Source organism: Ambystoma mexicanum, chromosome 3q (genome assembly GCF_040938575.1).
Source record: "Ambystoma mexicanum isolate Mex_15411 chromosome 3q, UKY_AmexF1_1, whole genome shotgun sequence".
NCBI classification, from domain to species: Eukaryota; Metazoa; Chordata; class Amphibia; order Caudata; family Ambystomatidae; genus Ambystoma; species Ambystoma mexicanum.
This window is the reverse complement of record NC_090926.1, coordinates 786,919,681-786,936,932: the sequence shown is the minus strand read 5'-3', so window position 1 is coordinate 786,936,932 and position 17,252 is coordinate 786,919,681. Positions and strand designations below refer to the sequence as shown.

The following is a 17,252-nucleotide window of genomic DNA, read 5'->3' as shown; positions in this document are numbered from 1 at the left end:
AAATGTTGCCCCCATGCTAGTCCTGTGTGTTTTCCTATAAAAAGTTCCTTCATATAGGAAGACATTTTCAGTGCTTGCAATACGAATGCATTCCGAGATGAATGCTGTGGGAACTTTAGTCAGAGTGTCAGTCCGTTTATTTAGGTATATTTCCATGATGTTTAAACATTCCTCTTGTGGGATGCTAGTGTAGAGAGCAATGACATCAAGGGTCACTAAAATATCTTGTTGATCTACATGTAGACCCTGAAGTAAGTTAATCATACTGGTGGTGTCCTTAACAAAGGATTTCATAGATCTTACAAAAGGTCTTAAAAACCAATCTGCATAAATAGATAAAGGTTCTAGGAGGGAGTTAATAGCAGAAACAATGGGTCTGCCAGGTGGAATCAGAGGATTTTTGTGTACCTTAGGAAGGAGGTAGAAGGCTGCAATGGTGGGGGAGATTTTGATAAAGAAACAGTGTTCGTCTTGGTCAATCCAACCTTCCCCAAGGGCATGGTCCATGAGACTTTTAATTTCTTCTCTCAGGCGGACAGAAGTAGAACAGTAGATTGTGTAATTGAGTTGCCACTTCGGTCTTATAAAGATTAGTGTCCCATAGGACAATGCCTCCGCCTTTTTCTGCTGGCTTGATGAGAAACAGGGAATTGGTTTGTAGGAGCGTGAGAGCAGTTCTCTCTTCCCTAGTTTTTCAACGCAAAGACATTTTCGAAAGTCTCTCATTTTGTTTTTATTTTGCCACACATAGACAAAGGTTTGCATTTATGCAGAATTTACTTTTTTTTTAACTACATATAAATGAGCAGGATGACTTGGTTAACCAATGTACAGACAAACGTATCACACTATCCTTTGTTTTGGAGCTTTAAGTGTTGGGAATATGTTGGGCAGAATCACATGCAGTACCCTTCGGGAACACTACATGCAATTAATACTACAAGTGTAAGCACAATTTCACCTTTGGTACAAGCCTGTACTACACAGTAAAGTGGTAGCGATGGCTGAGCAGCCAGACTTATCAAGAGTTTAAGTGAGCAGTAAAACAAGTTACACAAAGGAGCAACTAATACAGTGATTCAAAGAAACACTTACTCAAGGTTTCTTGGTAAAAGAATATACATTTATTTACTCAGTCAGTTAGAAAACATTACACTAGTATAAGCAGCTCAACATCACACACTAATAAACCACAAAAATACAACCGTTAAGTAAATGAACAAGTTTAGTTCCCCTGAAGTGGGAGCAAAATGGCACTTCAGATACTTAATAAAGGGGTAAAAAGACAAGGTCATAAGAATAGACAACCCAAATACATTCATAGGCAGGGTAAAGGGTTTCAGTTAACTACAAACAGCAATTCTCCAGCATGGGGTCTGGCATGGATTCACATGCTCATGAATATTCCCCGTCGTCAGGCTGGGAATCCTCGGTAAAGAAAAAATCAGTATCAGTTTCGTTTCTGATCTGTCTTTCTTAGTAGTAACCAATCACTGGCCTCTTGGTCATTCTGCCCCCAGCCAATGACTGCCCTCTCCCTAAGCCCTGCCCCTGGCAGCCATCCTCAGATTTTTACCACACGTTCAAGTGTTGGGAGTCCTCGTGCTGTAGCTCTCAAGCTTTTACTGTGTTATGAATTTTTTCAAAGAGATGTATCTCATTTTTTCGGTTAATCGAGCCTCAAGCTCCACCGTTTCTACATCCGATCAACGGGAACCCGTTTCGGATTTACCTACGCCCCTCAAGGGTGAAGTTTTCGTCGAGTTACGCTTCTTGGGGGATTCCAGAAGTTTCTGAGGCCTACCTCGTGGGCGAGGAACATCCCCAGGAGAAGGGAAGCTCGACTCCCGGCAAACTGTTCAGGATCTGCCCTGGATGCAACCTACAAAATGTGTTCAAGGAGGACGAGCATTTGAAATGCCTTTACTGCCTCCACGAGGACAAAACCCACGTGGAGAAGGACTGTGCGTTTTGCTTTAACATGATGGATCGGACGATGAGGGATCGCCGAACCCGTCTTTCCAACTTGCTGGAAGGCAAGAGCCCAGCAGGTGAGAAGAAGAAGAAGAAGTCCGAGCGGTCTTCTAAGTCCTGTGAGGGGGACCCGGCAACGGGGGCCCAACAGAAGGCAAAGCACCGCAAGTCAGCGGGCACCGGGACCGCCGGACGGTCGGGCTCCTCGGCTGCCAGGCAGGGCACACCTTCACTGACGCCATCAACCGCGAGCCAACGCTCTGGCTCGGGGAAGAGGAAACCCGAGAACCCGGCTAAGCTTCTGGAGAGGCCCCGGTTGATCTTGGAGGAACCGGCCAAGGGGGAGCGAGGCGATGACCCTCCCCCTAAGGTTGAAGGCCTCAAGCACGCCCAAGGCGGCAAAGGCCTTGATCCACCCGGCTAAGGCCTCTATCGAAGGAGTCGCTGCGGCTCTGGCAAAGCCTGTGGAGGCTATTCCAGTGGAGGCGACCTCGAGGCCTAGAGTTTCCATGCCTCCGTGGAGGGAATCCTCTTTTAAGCCCATCGAGAAGACCCCCGGGAAGACCGCGGTGGAAAAAGGGGGGGGGCGGGGGCCATTACGGACACGGATACAACCTCCGAGGAGGAACTGACTGAGAATTTGGAAGAGGCCCGGTCCCACGGGAGGAATCCCAACGAGGGGGACGACGAGAGTGAGGGTGGCCAGAGTGAGGTCCATCAAGTCCCTGCTCGGGATGATGTCCTCTTGCATCTTTCTGGTGTGCCTGTACAGGCTTCGGATGCGCCCTCTGCAGGAGTTCCTCGACACCCGTTGGATGCAAGCGACGGGCAGCTTCGAGGACAAGATCTCGCTCAACGCGGTATTCCGCCAGGAAATCCGATGGTGGGGCATGAGCGTGCATCTCACGGCGGGCACAGACTTTCAGACCCCAGCATACCAGGCGACGGTGACGACGGATGACTCCCGGGAGGGGTGGGGAGCGCACACCGGAGATCTTCACACGAGAGGCCTGTGGCTCCCGGAGGAGAGGCCGCTCCACATCAACATACTGGAGCTCCGAGCGGTGTTCTGGGCCCTCAAGTCATTCCTCCCGTCCCTCAAGGGCAAGGTGGTGAGGATCTTCACCGACAACACCACCACAATGTTCTACATCCGGAAACATGGAAGAACCAGATCCCCAGCCCTGTCCAGGGAAGCTCAGGATCTCTGGCACTGGGCTGTTGCCCAGGGGATGTTTCTGGTGCCTTTTCATCTAGCAGGGATAAAAAACACCATCGCTGACTCACTCAGCAGGGAGCTGCGCTCGTGCCACGAGTGGGAACTACACCAGGATCAAGTGGATCAATTCTTCCGGCGATGGGGCAAACCCCAAATTGACCTGTTCGCGACGGCGACGAACTCCAATTTCCAGAGGTTTGCCAGCAGGTTTCCCCAGCCGAGGAGCATGGGCGATGCTTTCTCGTTCCCCTGGGAAGGCCTGTTCCTGTATGCGTTCCCGCCGATGCCGTTGCTGCTCAGGCTCATCAACCAACTCAAGAAGTCCTGGTGCAGGATGATCCTCGTCGCACCGAGGTGGCCGAGACAGATCTAGTTCCTGGACCTTCTGGACTTGTCAACGTCCCCACCAGTCAAACTGTCGACGGACGCAGATCTTCTCTCCAGAGAAGGAGGCGCCATTCTTCATCACGACCCGGTGTTGCTGAACTTGCAGGCCTGGCTCCTGAAGCACTAGAGTTTGGAGGGTAGGATATCCCGGCCGAATGCAGAGAGGTTCTTGCAAAGGCCAGGGCGTCCTCAACTCTCAAGTGCTACGGACACAAGTGGAAGAGGCTCTCTGTCTGGTGCCGTGCACAGAAGATTAACCTTCTAAGGATTACTGCCCCTCAAGTGCTACCATACTTACTGTTGCTGGCCAAAGCTGGACTAGCTCATGCTTCCATCAAGATACATCTGGCAACGATTTCCCGATACACCAGAACTGCAGGACGGTCATCCCTATGGTCTCATTGCCTGGTGAAGGAGTTTATGAAAGGACTGTTCCGATCGTTCCCGCCGGTGAAGGCTCCAGCCCCTGCGTGGGAGCTCAACGTGGTGCTGACCAGGCTCATGGGCCCGCCATTCAAGCCTTTGCATTCGGCTCCGTTGAAGTTCCAGTCGTGGAAGACAGCATTCCTTGTGGCCATCACCTCTGCACGACGCGTGGGAGAGATTCAGGCCCTATCCTGCAAGCCTCCATACTTGACTTTTCATGAGACGAGGGTGGTGCTGAGGACGCACCCCTCCTTCATGCCCAAGGTGCCGTCGGACTTCCATCTCAACAAGCCCTTGGTGTTACCAGTTTTCTTCCCGTCGCCTTCTACGCCGGCCGAGAGGACTTTGCACTCACTGGATGTAGCTAGAGCGCTGAAGTTCTACGTGGACCGAACAAAGAGTGTTTGGAAGACATCACAGATGTTTGTGAACTTTGGACCTGTGAACCAAGGGAAGGCTCTCTCGAAGGCTTCCATTTCCAGATGGCTCTCCGGCTGCATCATGCACTGTCATTGGTTGGCACACCGACCGTTGCCCGGCCGTCCGAGAGCCCATTCGACCAGAGCGATCGCTTCTACCACGGCGTTCTTGTCTGGTGTGCCCCTGCTGGACATCTGCAGGGCAGCTACGTGGAGGTCGACGCACACCTTCACGAGATTCTACTGCGTCAACCGGGATTCCAGGGAGGAGTCCAGAGTCGGCTATGCAGTGCTGCGCAACCTGGTCACTTAAGGTGAGCCTGGTGAGGAGTTAAGACATGCTTAATGTTGAGTTTTATGTAATGCTTAATGTTGAGCCTTGCCATCTCCCGTGGTTGTGCATATGTGTACTGCTATGTATTCTTATATTCATGAGCATGTGAATCCATGCCAGACCCCATGCTGGAGAAGGAACAAGTTACTTACCTGTAACTGTTGTTCTCCAGCATGGGTCTGGCATGGATTCACATGCGAACCCTCCCTCCTTCCCCTCTGCGGCTCTTCACTTGGTCATACTGCCACTTTACGTGCTACCAAATCTGAGGATGGCTCCCAGGGGCGGGGCTTAGAGAGAGGGCAGTCATTGGCTGGGGGCAGGATGACCCAGAGGCCAGTGATTGGTTACTACTAAGAAAGACAGATCAGAAACGAAACTGATACTGATTTTTTCTTTACCGAGGATTCCCAGCCTGACGACGGGGAATATTCATGAGCATGTGAATCCACGCCAGACCCATGCTGGAGAACAACAGTTACAGGTAAGTAACTTGTTCCTTCTTTTCAATAGGCCTGGGCCAAAGTCAATGGTTCAGGGTCTTTGTATAGGATAGCACAGTTCTGGTAGATAATGGTTAAGTCTTTGCCACAGAGTTTAGAAGAATTTGGCTAGGCGAAAAAGTTTGACAAATGTTTAGGGAAGGACAAGCCTTAGAAGTTGAGGAAAGTTTCACACACTTTCTCGATGGCCGAAAAGATTTCTGGACCTCGTTTGCCCAGTACCTTGTAAATGAAGAAGAGCTGTAGCTGAGGCAGTTGTTCCTGGCAGTTCGAGCAGATCTCGCTGTTCCTGAGCTTCAGTCGTGGGGACAAGAAGGAGGACATCGGGAGGTTCCTGCACTGCCCAGGGATGAGGCCAAAAGCTTAGCAAGACGTCGGTTTAAGGTGTGAGTGCCTTAAAGTCCACGAGTTGGTTTCCTTCCCTCTGGCTATCCGGTTTTCAACAGCACTCTGATGAAAATTCGACCAGATGGGGACGGTGTCCAGGTGGCTTGTGAGTTGGTTGTTCCCACCAAACTCAAGGGAAGAAGTTAACCTTGAAGGGCTTCTCTGTCAATGGAGTTTCAGGCAATTCGGACCTGCAGCAGGGCTTCACCAGTCGTCCAGGAGTTGCAGCAGTCCTCTTCCTTCAGCTCGTCTTCGGTTCTTTTGTTCCAGTGGTTATCTCTGCTTTCCGAGTCCCAGAGACCTGCTTTCAAACAGTTTTCCCCCATTCATTCCATCCTGGCTGCCACTCACACAGTAGGGTGGCTGTCCTTTCCGGACAGCCAACCGGCCAGTCATGCCAGAGTGCAGTCAGGTCTCCTAGGAGAGTAAGCACAGGGAGTTTCAGGCACCTCCCTCACATCCTGTCCACCCAAGACACTCAGGTGCCAGAAGAGGGCTTCATCACTGAAGCCCGCCAAAGGCCAACGAACAAAGGAACCAAACCTGGTTTGGCACGCAGAATTAAACACAAGAAGGGCTTTTCCTAAAAGATGATCAGAGTCCGTTTTTACAGATAGGTCTGGGGCGCCATATTGAAAGACATGTCTACCATTGTTAGCGGTCGGGAAAAATCACGGTAGTTGATCTAAACCACTGCCACCAGCCATTTAAAGTAGGAAAAGGTAACATTTGACTGTTACATTAGTGTTTGGACTCAGGGAAAGCTAGGCAACCCCTCCAGCACTCTATAGTAAGATAGTGGGTGCTGGGTCAGTAAATTTAAAGAGACTAGTAAAGTCAATTTGACTCTACATGCTCTCGAAGATAGTAGTCCGTCCCAGAGAAGTCTCTGTAGTATTTAAACCTTGGGAAGTCTGAAATACATCCCTGTGCCACTGCACTGAAGGTGCTGTGTGACACACAGAAAAAGATGATGCCTATGGAGTTGTGTTAAAACTCCATAACCAAAGACCACAAAAGTAAAACACACATCAAAATACATTAAAGAGTGGGAAAAAGGCTCTCACTCTTCCCAGGTAGAAAAATAAAATCTTAGAATTCCAGCAAAGTTGCTGGGGGTCTCAAAAGGTAAGGGAAATTAGCACATTTTGAGAATCCTCCCTAACAGAATACATTTGCAAAACATAAAATAGAATTCTTTAGACTTGCATTATTTTGCATTCTGAAAGTTGTCTTCCTACAATTGGGGAGCGGTAAGGGGAGAAAACTACAATTCTACTGTTTTCGCTTAACATATTCAATATGGATTGGTATATTTCTCAAGCTGTTTGTTTAAGGAAAGGTTGGCTACAGAATGGTACATTCTGCAGCCAACAAGTCAGTTCACACAGAAAACGCCAGTTAAGATACCCCAACATTGGTGTGACGCGATCACTGCACTGATCCGCAGAATATTATGGGGCAATCAGAGCCTGTGGATTGTACTTAAAACCCTGACAAGGTCACTGCGGGACAGTGGACTGGGTCTACCGGACATGAGGAAGTATTATTGGGTGGATAAATAGGTGGTGGCAAATGAGTGGTTGTTCGGGGGGACTGAGCTCTCCTGCACAAGACTCAAACTACCCTGTGTGACAGGGCGAGACCCGACACAAGTACTATATGGAGGATTTGGTGGGAATTGTCTCCCCCCAGCAGGGCAAAGATCAGCGTAGAGCTGGAAAATAGGTGACCAAAAGTATGGGTTGGAATGGGAAGATCAATAAACAGTACTCCCGATGGGGCAACACAGACCTCATAGAAGTTCCAAAGCTAGGAAACCAAAGGCCATGGATAGAGAATGGCATATGGAGGATATAGTTGTTTTGGATAATGAGGGGCTCAAATCATTCCAAGACCTAAGAGATAAATATTGACTTGTTCAAACAGAAAATTACACATGTGTACACCTGATGCATATTAACAAGGGGGTCCTGGGAGTCCCTCTGCCAGACATTAGTCCTTGTTACAAGTGACTTACCCAGAGTCTTTAGCTCACTATCTTTCACAGAGAAGAAATATCCCAAACATATCAGTCTTTGGGCCTCATTACACGGATGGCGGAGAACCATGGCGCTATAAGCGCCATGGTTCATGCCGGTAAAATACCGACACCGCCTTGGCGGAAAGGGGAATTACCGCCCCATTCCAAGGTTGGCGGGGCGGTAATTCCCCCTTCCACCATTGCCCTTCCCCATTCCCATTTTTGCCCCATAGGGCATAATGGGAATGGAGAAGGCGCTAATTACGGTACCGCAAATTGCGGTACCGTAATTAACTCCTTAGGTCCCTTTGCGGGTTGGTTTTTAACGCCTGCAAAAAGCAGGCGTTAAATTCCCCAACCCGCAATGGGACCTCGTAGTAAGGCGGTAAGGATTTACCGGTATCGGTAAAATACCGGTACCGGTAAACCCTTACCACCATCCGTGTAATGAGGCCCTTTGTCCTGCCCTGGGGCAGTCCAGCACTGAAATGCTAGGCAATTCTCCTCTGAATAAGAGTACCAACAGCATCTCCAGACACGTGTTTCGGTCTGGTTGGACCTCATCAGTAGGGAGGAGCTGTGCCTCTCTAAGAGTAGTGAGCAAGGGGTCCATGTCTGGATTCCCCTAGTAACTTAGGATGAGACCCAAAGTTACATGAATATGCAAATTAACAAGGGGGGTCCTGGGAGTCCCTCTGCCAGACATTAGTCCTGGTTACACGTGACTTACCCAGAGTCTTTAGCTCACTATCTTTCACAGAGAAGAAATATCCCAAACATATCAGTCTTTGTCCTGCCCTGGGGCAGTCCAGCACTGAAATGCTAGGCAATTCTCCTCTGAACAAGAGTACCAACAGCATCCCCAGACACGTGTTTCGGTCTGGTTGGACCTCATCAGTAGGGAGGAGCTGTGCCTCTCTAAGAGTAGTGAGCAAGGGGTCCACGTCTGGATTCCCCTAGTAACTTAGGGTGAGACCCAAAGTTACTTGAATATGCAAATTAACAAGGGGGGCCCTGGGAGTCCCTTTGCCAGACATTAGTCTTGGTTAAAAGTGACTTACCCCGAGTCTTTAGCTCACTATCTTTCACAGAGAATAAATATCCCAAACATATCAGTCTTTGCCCTGCCCTGGGGCAGTCCAGCACTGAAATGCTAGGCAATTCTCCTCTGAACAAGAGTACCATCAGCATCCCCGGACACGTGTTTCGGTCTGGTTGGACCTCATCAGTAGGGAGGAGCTGTGCCTCTCTAAAAGTAGTGAGCAAGGGGTCCACATCTGGAGTCCCCTAGTAACTTAGGGTGAGACTCAAAGTTACTTGAATATGCAAATTAACAAGGGGGGTCCTGGGTGTCTCTCTGCCAACATTAGTCCTGGTTACAAGTGACTTACCCAGAGTCTTTAGCTCACTATCTTTTACAGAGAAGAAATATCCCAAACATAGCAGTCTTTGTCCTGCCCTGGGGCAGTCCAGCACTGAAATGCTAGGCAATTCTCCTCTGAACAAGAGTACCAACAGCATCCCCAGACACGTGTTTCGGTCTGGTGGACCTCATCATTAGGGAGGAGCTATGCCTCTCTAAGAGTAGTGAGCAAAGGGTCCACGTCTGGATTCCCCTAGTAACTTAGGGTGAGACTCAAAGTTACTTGAATATGAAAGTTAACAAGGGGGGTTCTGGGAGTCCCTCTGCCAGACATTAGTCCTGGTTACAAGTGACTTACCCAGAGTATTTAGCTCACTATCTTTCACAGAGAAGAAATATCCCAAACATATCAGTCTTTGTCCTGCCCTGGGGCAGTCCAGCACTGAAATGCTAGGCAATTCTCCTCTGAACAAGAGTACCAACAGCATCCCCAGTAGGGAGGAGCTGTGCCTCTTTAAGAGTAGTTAGCAAGGGGTCCACGTCTGGATTCCCCTAGTAACTTAGGGTGAGACCCAAAGTTACTTGAATATGCAAATTAACAAGGGGGTTCCTGGGAGTCCCTCTACCAGACATTAGTCCTGGTTACAAGTGACTTACCCAGAGTCTTTAGCTCACTATCTTTCACAGAGAAGAGATATCCCAAACATATCAGTCTTTGTCCTGCCCTGGGGCAGTCCAGCACTGAAATGCTAGGCAATTCTCCTCTGAACAAGAGTACCAACAGCATCCCCAGACACGTGGTTCGGGCTGGTTGGACCTCATCAGTAGGGAGAAGCTGTGCCTCTCTAAGAGTAGTGAGGAAGGGGTCCATGTCTGGATTCCCCTAGTAATTTAGGGTGAGACCCAAAGTTACTTGAATATGCAAATTAACAAGGGGGGTCCTGGGAGTCCCTCTGCCAGACATTAGTCCTGTGAAAGATAGTGAGCTAAAGACTCTGGGTAAGTCTCTCATAACCAGGACTAATGTCTGGCAGAGGGACTCCCAGGACCCCTCTTGTTAATTTGCATATTTAAGTAACTTTGGGTCTCACCCTAAATTACTAGGGGAATCCAGACGTGGACCCCTTGATCACTATTCTTAGAGAGGCACAGATCCACCCTACTTATGAGGTCCAACCAGACCGAACCACGTGTTGGGGTTTCTGTTGGTACTCTTGTTCAGAGGAGAATTGCCTAGCATTTCGGTGCTGGACTGCCCCAGGGCAGGACAAAGACTGATATGTTTGGGATATTTCTTCTCTGTGAAAGATAGTGAGCTAAAGACTCTCGGTAAGTCTCTCATAACCAGGACTAATGTCTGGCAGAGTGACTCCCAGGACCCCCTTGTTAATTTGCATATTTAAGTAACTTTGGGTCTCACCCTAAGTTACTAGGGGAATCCAGACGTGGACCCCTTGCTCACTATTCTTAGAGAGGCACAGATCCACCCTACTGATGAGGTCCAACCAGACCAAAACACGTGTCTGGGGTTTCTGTTGGTACTCTTGTTCAGAGGAGAATTGCCTAGCATTTCGGTGCTGGACTGCCCCAGGGCAGGACAAAGACTGATATGTTTGGGATATTTCTTCTCTGTGAAAGATAGTGAGCTAAAGACTCTGGGTAAGTCTCTCGTAACCAGGACTAATGTCTGGCAGAGGGACTCCCAGGAACCCCCTTGTTAATTTACACCTGATGCATGTCATCAATTACATTTGTGATGTCATCTTTGATGTCCTGGTTGTTAGTCTTAGCAGTGCACGGTGGTGGCGGGAGTTATGGTTGCTTGGCTTACTCTAACTGGCGAATTTCTGGGGTTCTTCAGTTTTACTTGTAACCATAATGTCCCTTTAACAACATTTTTTGATTCAATTTATTAGGTTTTTATTAGTGCAACATAACCATAACGTCCCTTTTAACAATGTTTTTTTACTGAATTTTGTAGGTTTTTATTAGTGCACCCAAATTTCTTATAAGTTACTAATATCATGCTTACCCAATATAGCAACATTTTGGTCCAATTTAGAAAGTTTCTTCTTAAAACTCTGCCATTCCCCACCTTCTAGCACCATTTTTAACACTTCTATACACTTTCTGCAACTTTTCCCACTGTTTTTGTGTTTGCCGATGTTCACAAACTTCTGACGTCACCACAGACCTTTGCAGACAGTGTCACATGACCTCGCTTGCATGTGGCCCGATGACATGTTCGCAAACGTGTCCACCAATCGCAAATGGATAAGTGCGCTGCAAACAATTTGTAACTTTTCATCTCATCTAGGAACTTTTTTTTTAATAAAACATTTTATTGTTTTTCATGACATTAAGCAAAACATCCACAGAACAAAAGAACAAAAACCAAAAACAAAGCAGCAGAACAAAAGCACTTCAGGACAGCGTCCACATCTTAAATCAACAGAATATCATTTGCGTTACCTAACACCAAGAGTTCTTCCCCCAGCCCATTCTCCATCTGTACGTGCAGTAAGCATCGCTGACCTTGGCCTCAGGGCCCTGCTCGTCCCATTTCCCCCATATTTTAACTGCTTTGGTTGGGCAGCCTCTTGTGCCATAAATTCGGTGTTCCATCATAGCACATGAGTCCATGTCCAAAATCCACTGTTCCAGTGTCGGGGGGTCTAGCATTCCCCATTTTTGTGCGATATTATGCTTCATTAGGGCTGTCGTAGTATTCAGTAGCAGTTTGTCCCATTTATTAAGGTCGGACGGCTCCGGCACACCGAGGATCTGGACCCTCGGGTTCAGTTCAATGGCGCAAGCGAGCACCCTGGAGAGCTCTGTACAGCAAGCATTCCAGAAGGTACGGAACAGGGGGCATAGCCACAGAGTGTGGAAGAAGGTACCCTCCTCCTCGCCACATCGGAGACAGTTCGAGTTTGTTGCCCTCTTCCAACCATATAAAGTTTCTCTAGGGTAGCACATTCTATGCAAGGACTTTAAGTTGCACTAGCCTGAGCCTAGAGGAGATAGCCACCTCACATGGATGCATAAGAACCTGGATCCAGTCCTCTAGATCTATCTCCCCTACATCTCTCTCCCATTTAGCCTTTAATCTCGATAGCTCGGAGGTAGCAAAGGATATAATGGCGTTGTAAAGGATGGATGTGCATTTGGTGGGGATGTAGGCAGGGAACATATTTCGATCTATCCGTGTGTAGTCGGGGACCGTGTCCTCTGGAGATTCGTGAACTCTCAGGGCATGAGACAACTGCATAAAGTGATATCGTTCTGTGGTAGGCAGCTGAAATTTGCACTGCATGTCCTCGAACGAAGCTAATTTCCCGTCCCTCAGGGTATCCTCCACCCTCAAAATTCCCGCTCTTACCCAGCGTGGCCATGGTTCAAGCTTCTCAATTTCCCTCAGGTTACCATTTTGCCATAGGGGCTGCGCTGTGGTTATCTTATTTCCCCACCCAAGAAACACGTGTGCCTGTCTCCAAGTGGTGGTGATGTGGGTTGTAGGTGTCTGCCGAGGGGGCCGTTGTAGGGATTGATATAATATCTGTAGCGGGTCAAAGGCCTGCATGGCATCCAATTCGGCTCTGATGTGGGGCAGTGCCCGGTCCCCATGGATCATGTCATTGACCACCGTGAGCTGTGAGGCCCAGTAGTAGGTCTGGAGGCGGGGTAGCCCTATCCCGCCCTCCCAGACCGATCTCTGCAAAGTGCTCAATGCAATACGTGACTGGCCTCCCCCCCCAGATAAGTTCCCTGAGAAGGGTGTCTACTCAGGTAAATTCAGAAGTAGGGATCATAAGTGGGGCGTTCTGCAGGACATAAAGGAATCTAGGGAGTGCCATCATCTTAAAAAGCACAGCTCTCCCCATGAGAGTCAGAGGAAGGAGCTTCCAGTGACGAACGTCATTAATAAACCTTTCTATGATCGGTTGGAGGTTATACATCGCGTATTTGGTTAGATCAGTGGTAACCCAAATTCCCAGGTATTTGAAGCCCTGCCTTTCAATCCGATACAGGCAGCTCGGTGGGCTGGCCTGCTCCCCTCCCTTCACCGGGAAGAGTGTTGACTTCTTCCAGTTGATTCGCAGTCCGCTAAATTCCCTTAGCCGACGAGCTTCTGGGTCACTATGGGACAGGTCCAAACCGGATCAGCCAGGTACAACAGGAGGTCGTCGGCGTACAGGGAAGTACGATCCTCATGCCCCTCGGGCCATCTGAAACCCGCCCACTTCCTGCACTGGCGCAGCCACAAGGCCAGCGAGGGCGAGGGCGAGGACGAAGAGGAGGGGCGACAGTGGGCACCCCTGTCTTGTGCCTCTGCCCAGGGGAAAGGATCAGGAGGTCCACCCATACCCCCTGACCTCTGCTTGGATGTTCATATAAAGCAATTTTACCCATCCCAGGAAACCCTCTCCAAACCCCATACGGTCCATGATTTCACAGAGGCTGACCCATCTGATTGAATCGAACGCCTTTTCAAAATCTATTGCTAAAAGGGATAATGGGGTGTCCAGAATAGGGGCACGGTCTAGCACCAGATGGAGTCGGCGCAGATTCATTCGGGCTCATTTATGTGGCATGAAGCCACATTGATCTGGATGAATCAAGGTGTTGACTGCTTGCTGGACCCGGTTTGCCAGAAGTTTTATTAGGACCTTTGCTTCCCCGTTAATTAACGAGATTGGCTTATTCGAGGCACATTTCTCCTGTAGTTTATCCGGTTTAGGGATGACCACAATGGTGGCCTTATACAGGTCTTGTGGAAGGGAACCTTGTTCCCGGGCTGTCAGCAGCATCCGATGCAGGGGGAGGCTATGTTATTACCCCCTAGTTTCTGCCAGATTTCGGCCAAGAACCCATTGGGGCCCGGAGTTTTCCCCGGTTGCAATTGTGCCAGTGCATCTGCTATTTCAGCCTCGGAGATGTCGGCGTCCAGCAGCTCTCGCTGCTGTTCCGAGAGGGTAAGGATTGCTATGTCATCAAGAAGGGTTGGGTCAAGCGACACTGATGGGGCCCGATACAGCGCAGCATAAAATTAGGCAAATGCCTCTGCTATCTCAGCGTCCGATCAGCATCTCTCCCCCTGCGGGGTGATGATTTCCCGAACGCAGCGCTGTCCCTCATCTCTATTCTCTAACCACGCCAGCATTTTCCCGGCCTTGTCCCCCAGCTCATATATCCTAGCTCTGAATTCCCAATGTGCCTGCTTGGCGTTATCCAGCATGAGATTACAGAGGTGTTTGGTGGCTCGTTTAAGGGATATGTGGGTCTGGGGGGTTGGATCGAGGGTATGTGCATTTTCGCGATGGGTTACCTCGGCTTCAGCATCATTTATTTTCCGGAGCCTCTCCCTCCCCCTATTTGCAGTCCAGGAGATAATTTCCCCCCGTAATACCCAGATCACCATTGGGTCGTTTTAGCCTGTATAATAATCTCGAAATACTCGGTGGAGACCTCTGTGAGGCGGTCCACCAATTCTGGGCAGTTCAGATAGTAACTGTTCAACCTCCACGTTCTAGGTGGGGCTGTACCTTGTAGGCGTGATTCCACCATCAGGGGTGAGTGATCCGAGATTCCCCGGGGAAGTAGTTCCGCCGAAAGTATTCTGAAAAGATCTGTGTGCGGGATGAATAGATAATCGAGCCTACAGAGGGAGCCGTGGGCACCTGAATGGAATGAGTAGCCCTTGGTTTCGGAGTGGAGTTCCCGCCTCACATCACAGAGACCAAGGGCGGATACAAAGCCGGAAAGCCTCGTGGGGACAGTTGGGTTACGCTGTCTAAAATGGGAGCGGCCCATGGAGTTACACATAACGTCATTAAAGTCGCCTCCCAGGAACCATTTATCGGGTTGGTGTTTACCCATAAGGGTGGTCAGTTCTTCTAAAAGCACCTGCCCCAGTCCCGGTGGGGAGTAGATTGAGACAAGCCCATAAGTTTCCCCCCCAGAGTGTACCCAGGACCAACACATAGCGACCCCGGGGGTCCTGCTCCTGTTCCTGTAATGCGAAAGGGACGCGTTTGTGTATGAGAATGAGGGTGCCCCTGGATCCCATGGTATATCCCGCGTGGAAAGCTATCCTATAATTGGTCCGATGGAAGAAATTACAGTGCGATCCCGCTATGTGAGTTTCGGTAATCAGGGCCACATCGGGGGAGTGTCTAGAGAGTAGTTGCTTAATCTGGCGTCCATTGATCGCGGAGCCCATCCCGTTCACATTCCAGGTGAGGATCTTAAGGGACTTGGGATGTGCAGTAAGTGGCATTTGAGAATGGTCAGGTGTCATCTTGCAAGATTATTTGAGGGGTAGGCGGGTGGCCCACGGGGATATCATCTCGGTGCATGGTGGTGTAGTGTAAAATAAACAAAAATTAATGGTTGAGTCGCTGCCTAGGTGTGCTATAAACCCAACTCACCAGAAACACTGCTGTCCCTTGGGAGTTGCAGGGATAAGCTGGTCTTGAAACAACCTGGAACTCTTCCCAACAAAACCTTCCCTCCCCCTCCCCATACTCCACCCCAACACGAAGTACCTGTCGCCCCAACATGTGCTGACAATCAGAGAGAAAAAGAGTAGATTGTCAGCGTATAACAGCCCCTATAGAAGTTCAACTAGAACTGATGGGGGGGGGGATAAGATACCCCAGGTGCGAGGGTAGCAGATCCCGCTCACCGCATTGTAGGTGTGTGGCACGCCTTTGGCGTTCTTCAGAGGGCCCCTTGTGGTGGCCTCCATGGTATGGTTGCCTAACGGCAGGAGGTTGAGCCCCCGATGGGGGTCAGGGCAGAGCCCCGACTCCTCCGAGCACCGGAGGGTCAGGGGGTGGTGGTTGCTCAGTTCTGGGCATTGTTCCGGGGGTGTTCTAGGGTTTTTTTGCCTGTTTCCTCGGGGACCCGACCAGTCCCCCTCAATGTGCTGCTCCGCCCAGCGCCATGCTTCATCCGGGTCGACGAAGTGAACCGTAGTGCCTTTGTGATAAATTTTCAATTGTGCAGGGAAAAGCAGGCCATACTTGACATCCAGAGATTGCAATTGTCTCTTAAGTTTCGCAAAGGATTGCCTCGCCTTCTGTACCTCCTTTGTATAATCAGGGAAAAAGGCCAGCCTGGACCCATTGAAGGTTACTGTGCCCTTGGTCCTAGCCAGCTGTAAGAGTACGTCCCGGTCTCGATAGTTCAAGAACCGCGCTATCACAGTGCGCGGAGGAACGCCATGCAACGGCCTTCCCGTGGGCATTTGGTGTGCTCCCTCTCTGGAGAAGAATTTTGAGAAGGAGTGTGAGTCGAAGAGGTCTGTTAGTAGTTGTTCCAGAAAGAGTTCCATACATGGGCCCTCCTCTTTCTCGGTCATGCCAAAATTATACGAACATTGTTACGTCTGGACCTCCCTTTGCTTTCTTCGACCCTCGTCTCCAAGGTCTTGAGTGTGGCCGCGACTCCCTGGAGTTGGTGTTGCACGTTGTGTAGCCCATCCTCTGTATTCGAGATGCGCTGCTCCACTTCTCCGGTACGCTCGGACAGTTTCTGCAGGTCATGTCTGAGAAAGGACACATCCAAACTTATCCGATCAATCTTCTGCTCCATGGACGAGCATGAGTCGGCTATTGCGGCCATGACATCTTTGAGGGAGAGCGCGTCAGCGGGTTCCATGTCTCCAGATAGATGCGGTTGAAGGTCGGTGCCCTGAGAGGAGGCGACTGTATATTGTTCAATCCTATTCTGCATGGCAGGCTTTTCGTTTTTTCTTTGCCCATGGTTGCAACCCGGTCAGGCAGGTGTAATGTCGTGGCGGAGCTCCTGTCTCTCGGTCTCACGGATTGCGGCCCGGTTCGGTCGCGACACAATGATGAGGTGAGAGGCTGGGTTTTGCTGTTTATTGTTAGTTCACGTATGATTGCAGGCTCTGATGCCAAGCCACTGCACTCTGCTATGTTGGCAGGTATTCCCACTAACCCAAAGTTTGTCTGGTTCTCAGGATGTTTATGCTTAATCGGTGGTTTTGAGGTATTGGGTGAGGGGGAATTCCTTGGGTGGTGAGAGTGGCCCAGTCGTCCTGCTACCAGTAGCGGTCTGTTCGTCTTACTCAACTGTCTTAGTGTCAGGCCGTGAACGGGAATGTGTTGGGCTATGGCGGGGCAGTGCTCCGTCACTCCCGACCACCCGCCAAGCCCGGCACACTCGCCAGTAGTATATGGCGGAGGG

General features: G+C 49.8%; 1 protein-coding gene across 1 annotated transcript in view; it reads left to right on the top strand.

Moving 5' to 3' along the window:
- The first annotated feature begins 2,711 nt into the window (after positions 1–2,711).
- LOC138448016 (proton channel OTOP2-like) overlaps positions 2,712–17,252 on the top strand; it is a 138,341-nt gene continuing 123,800 nt past the window's right edge. Inside the window, exon 1 of the mRNA XM_069604548.1 lies at positions 2,712–2,834. Within this exon, the coding sequence (XP_069460649.1) occupies positions 2,712–2,834 (123 nt within the window). The remainder of the gene's footprint in view (positions 2,835–17,252) is intronic.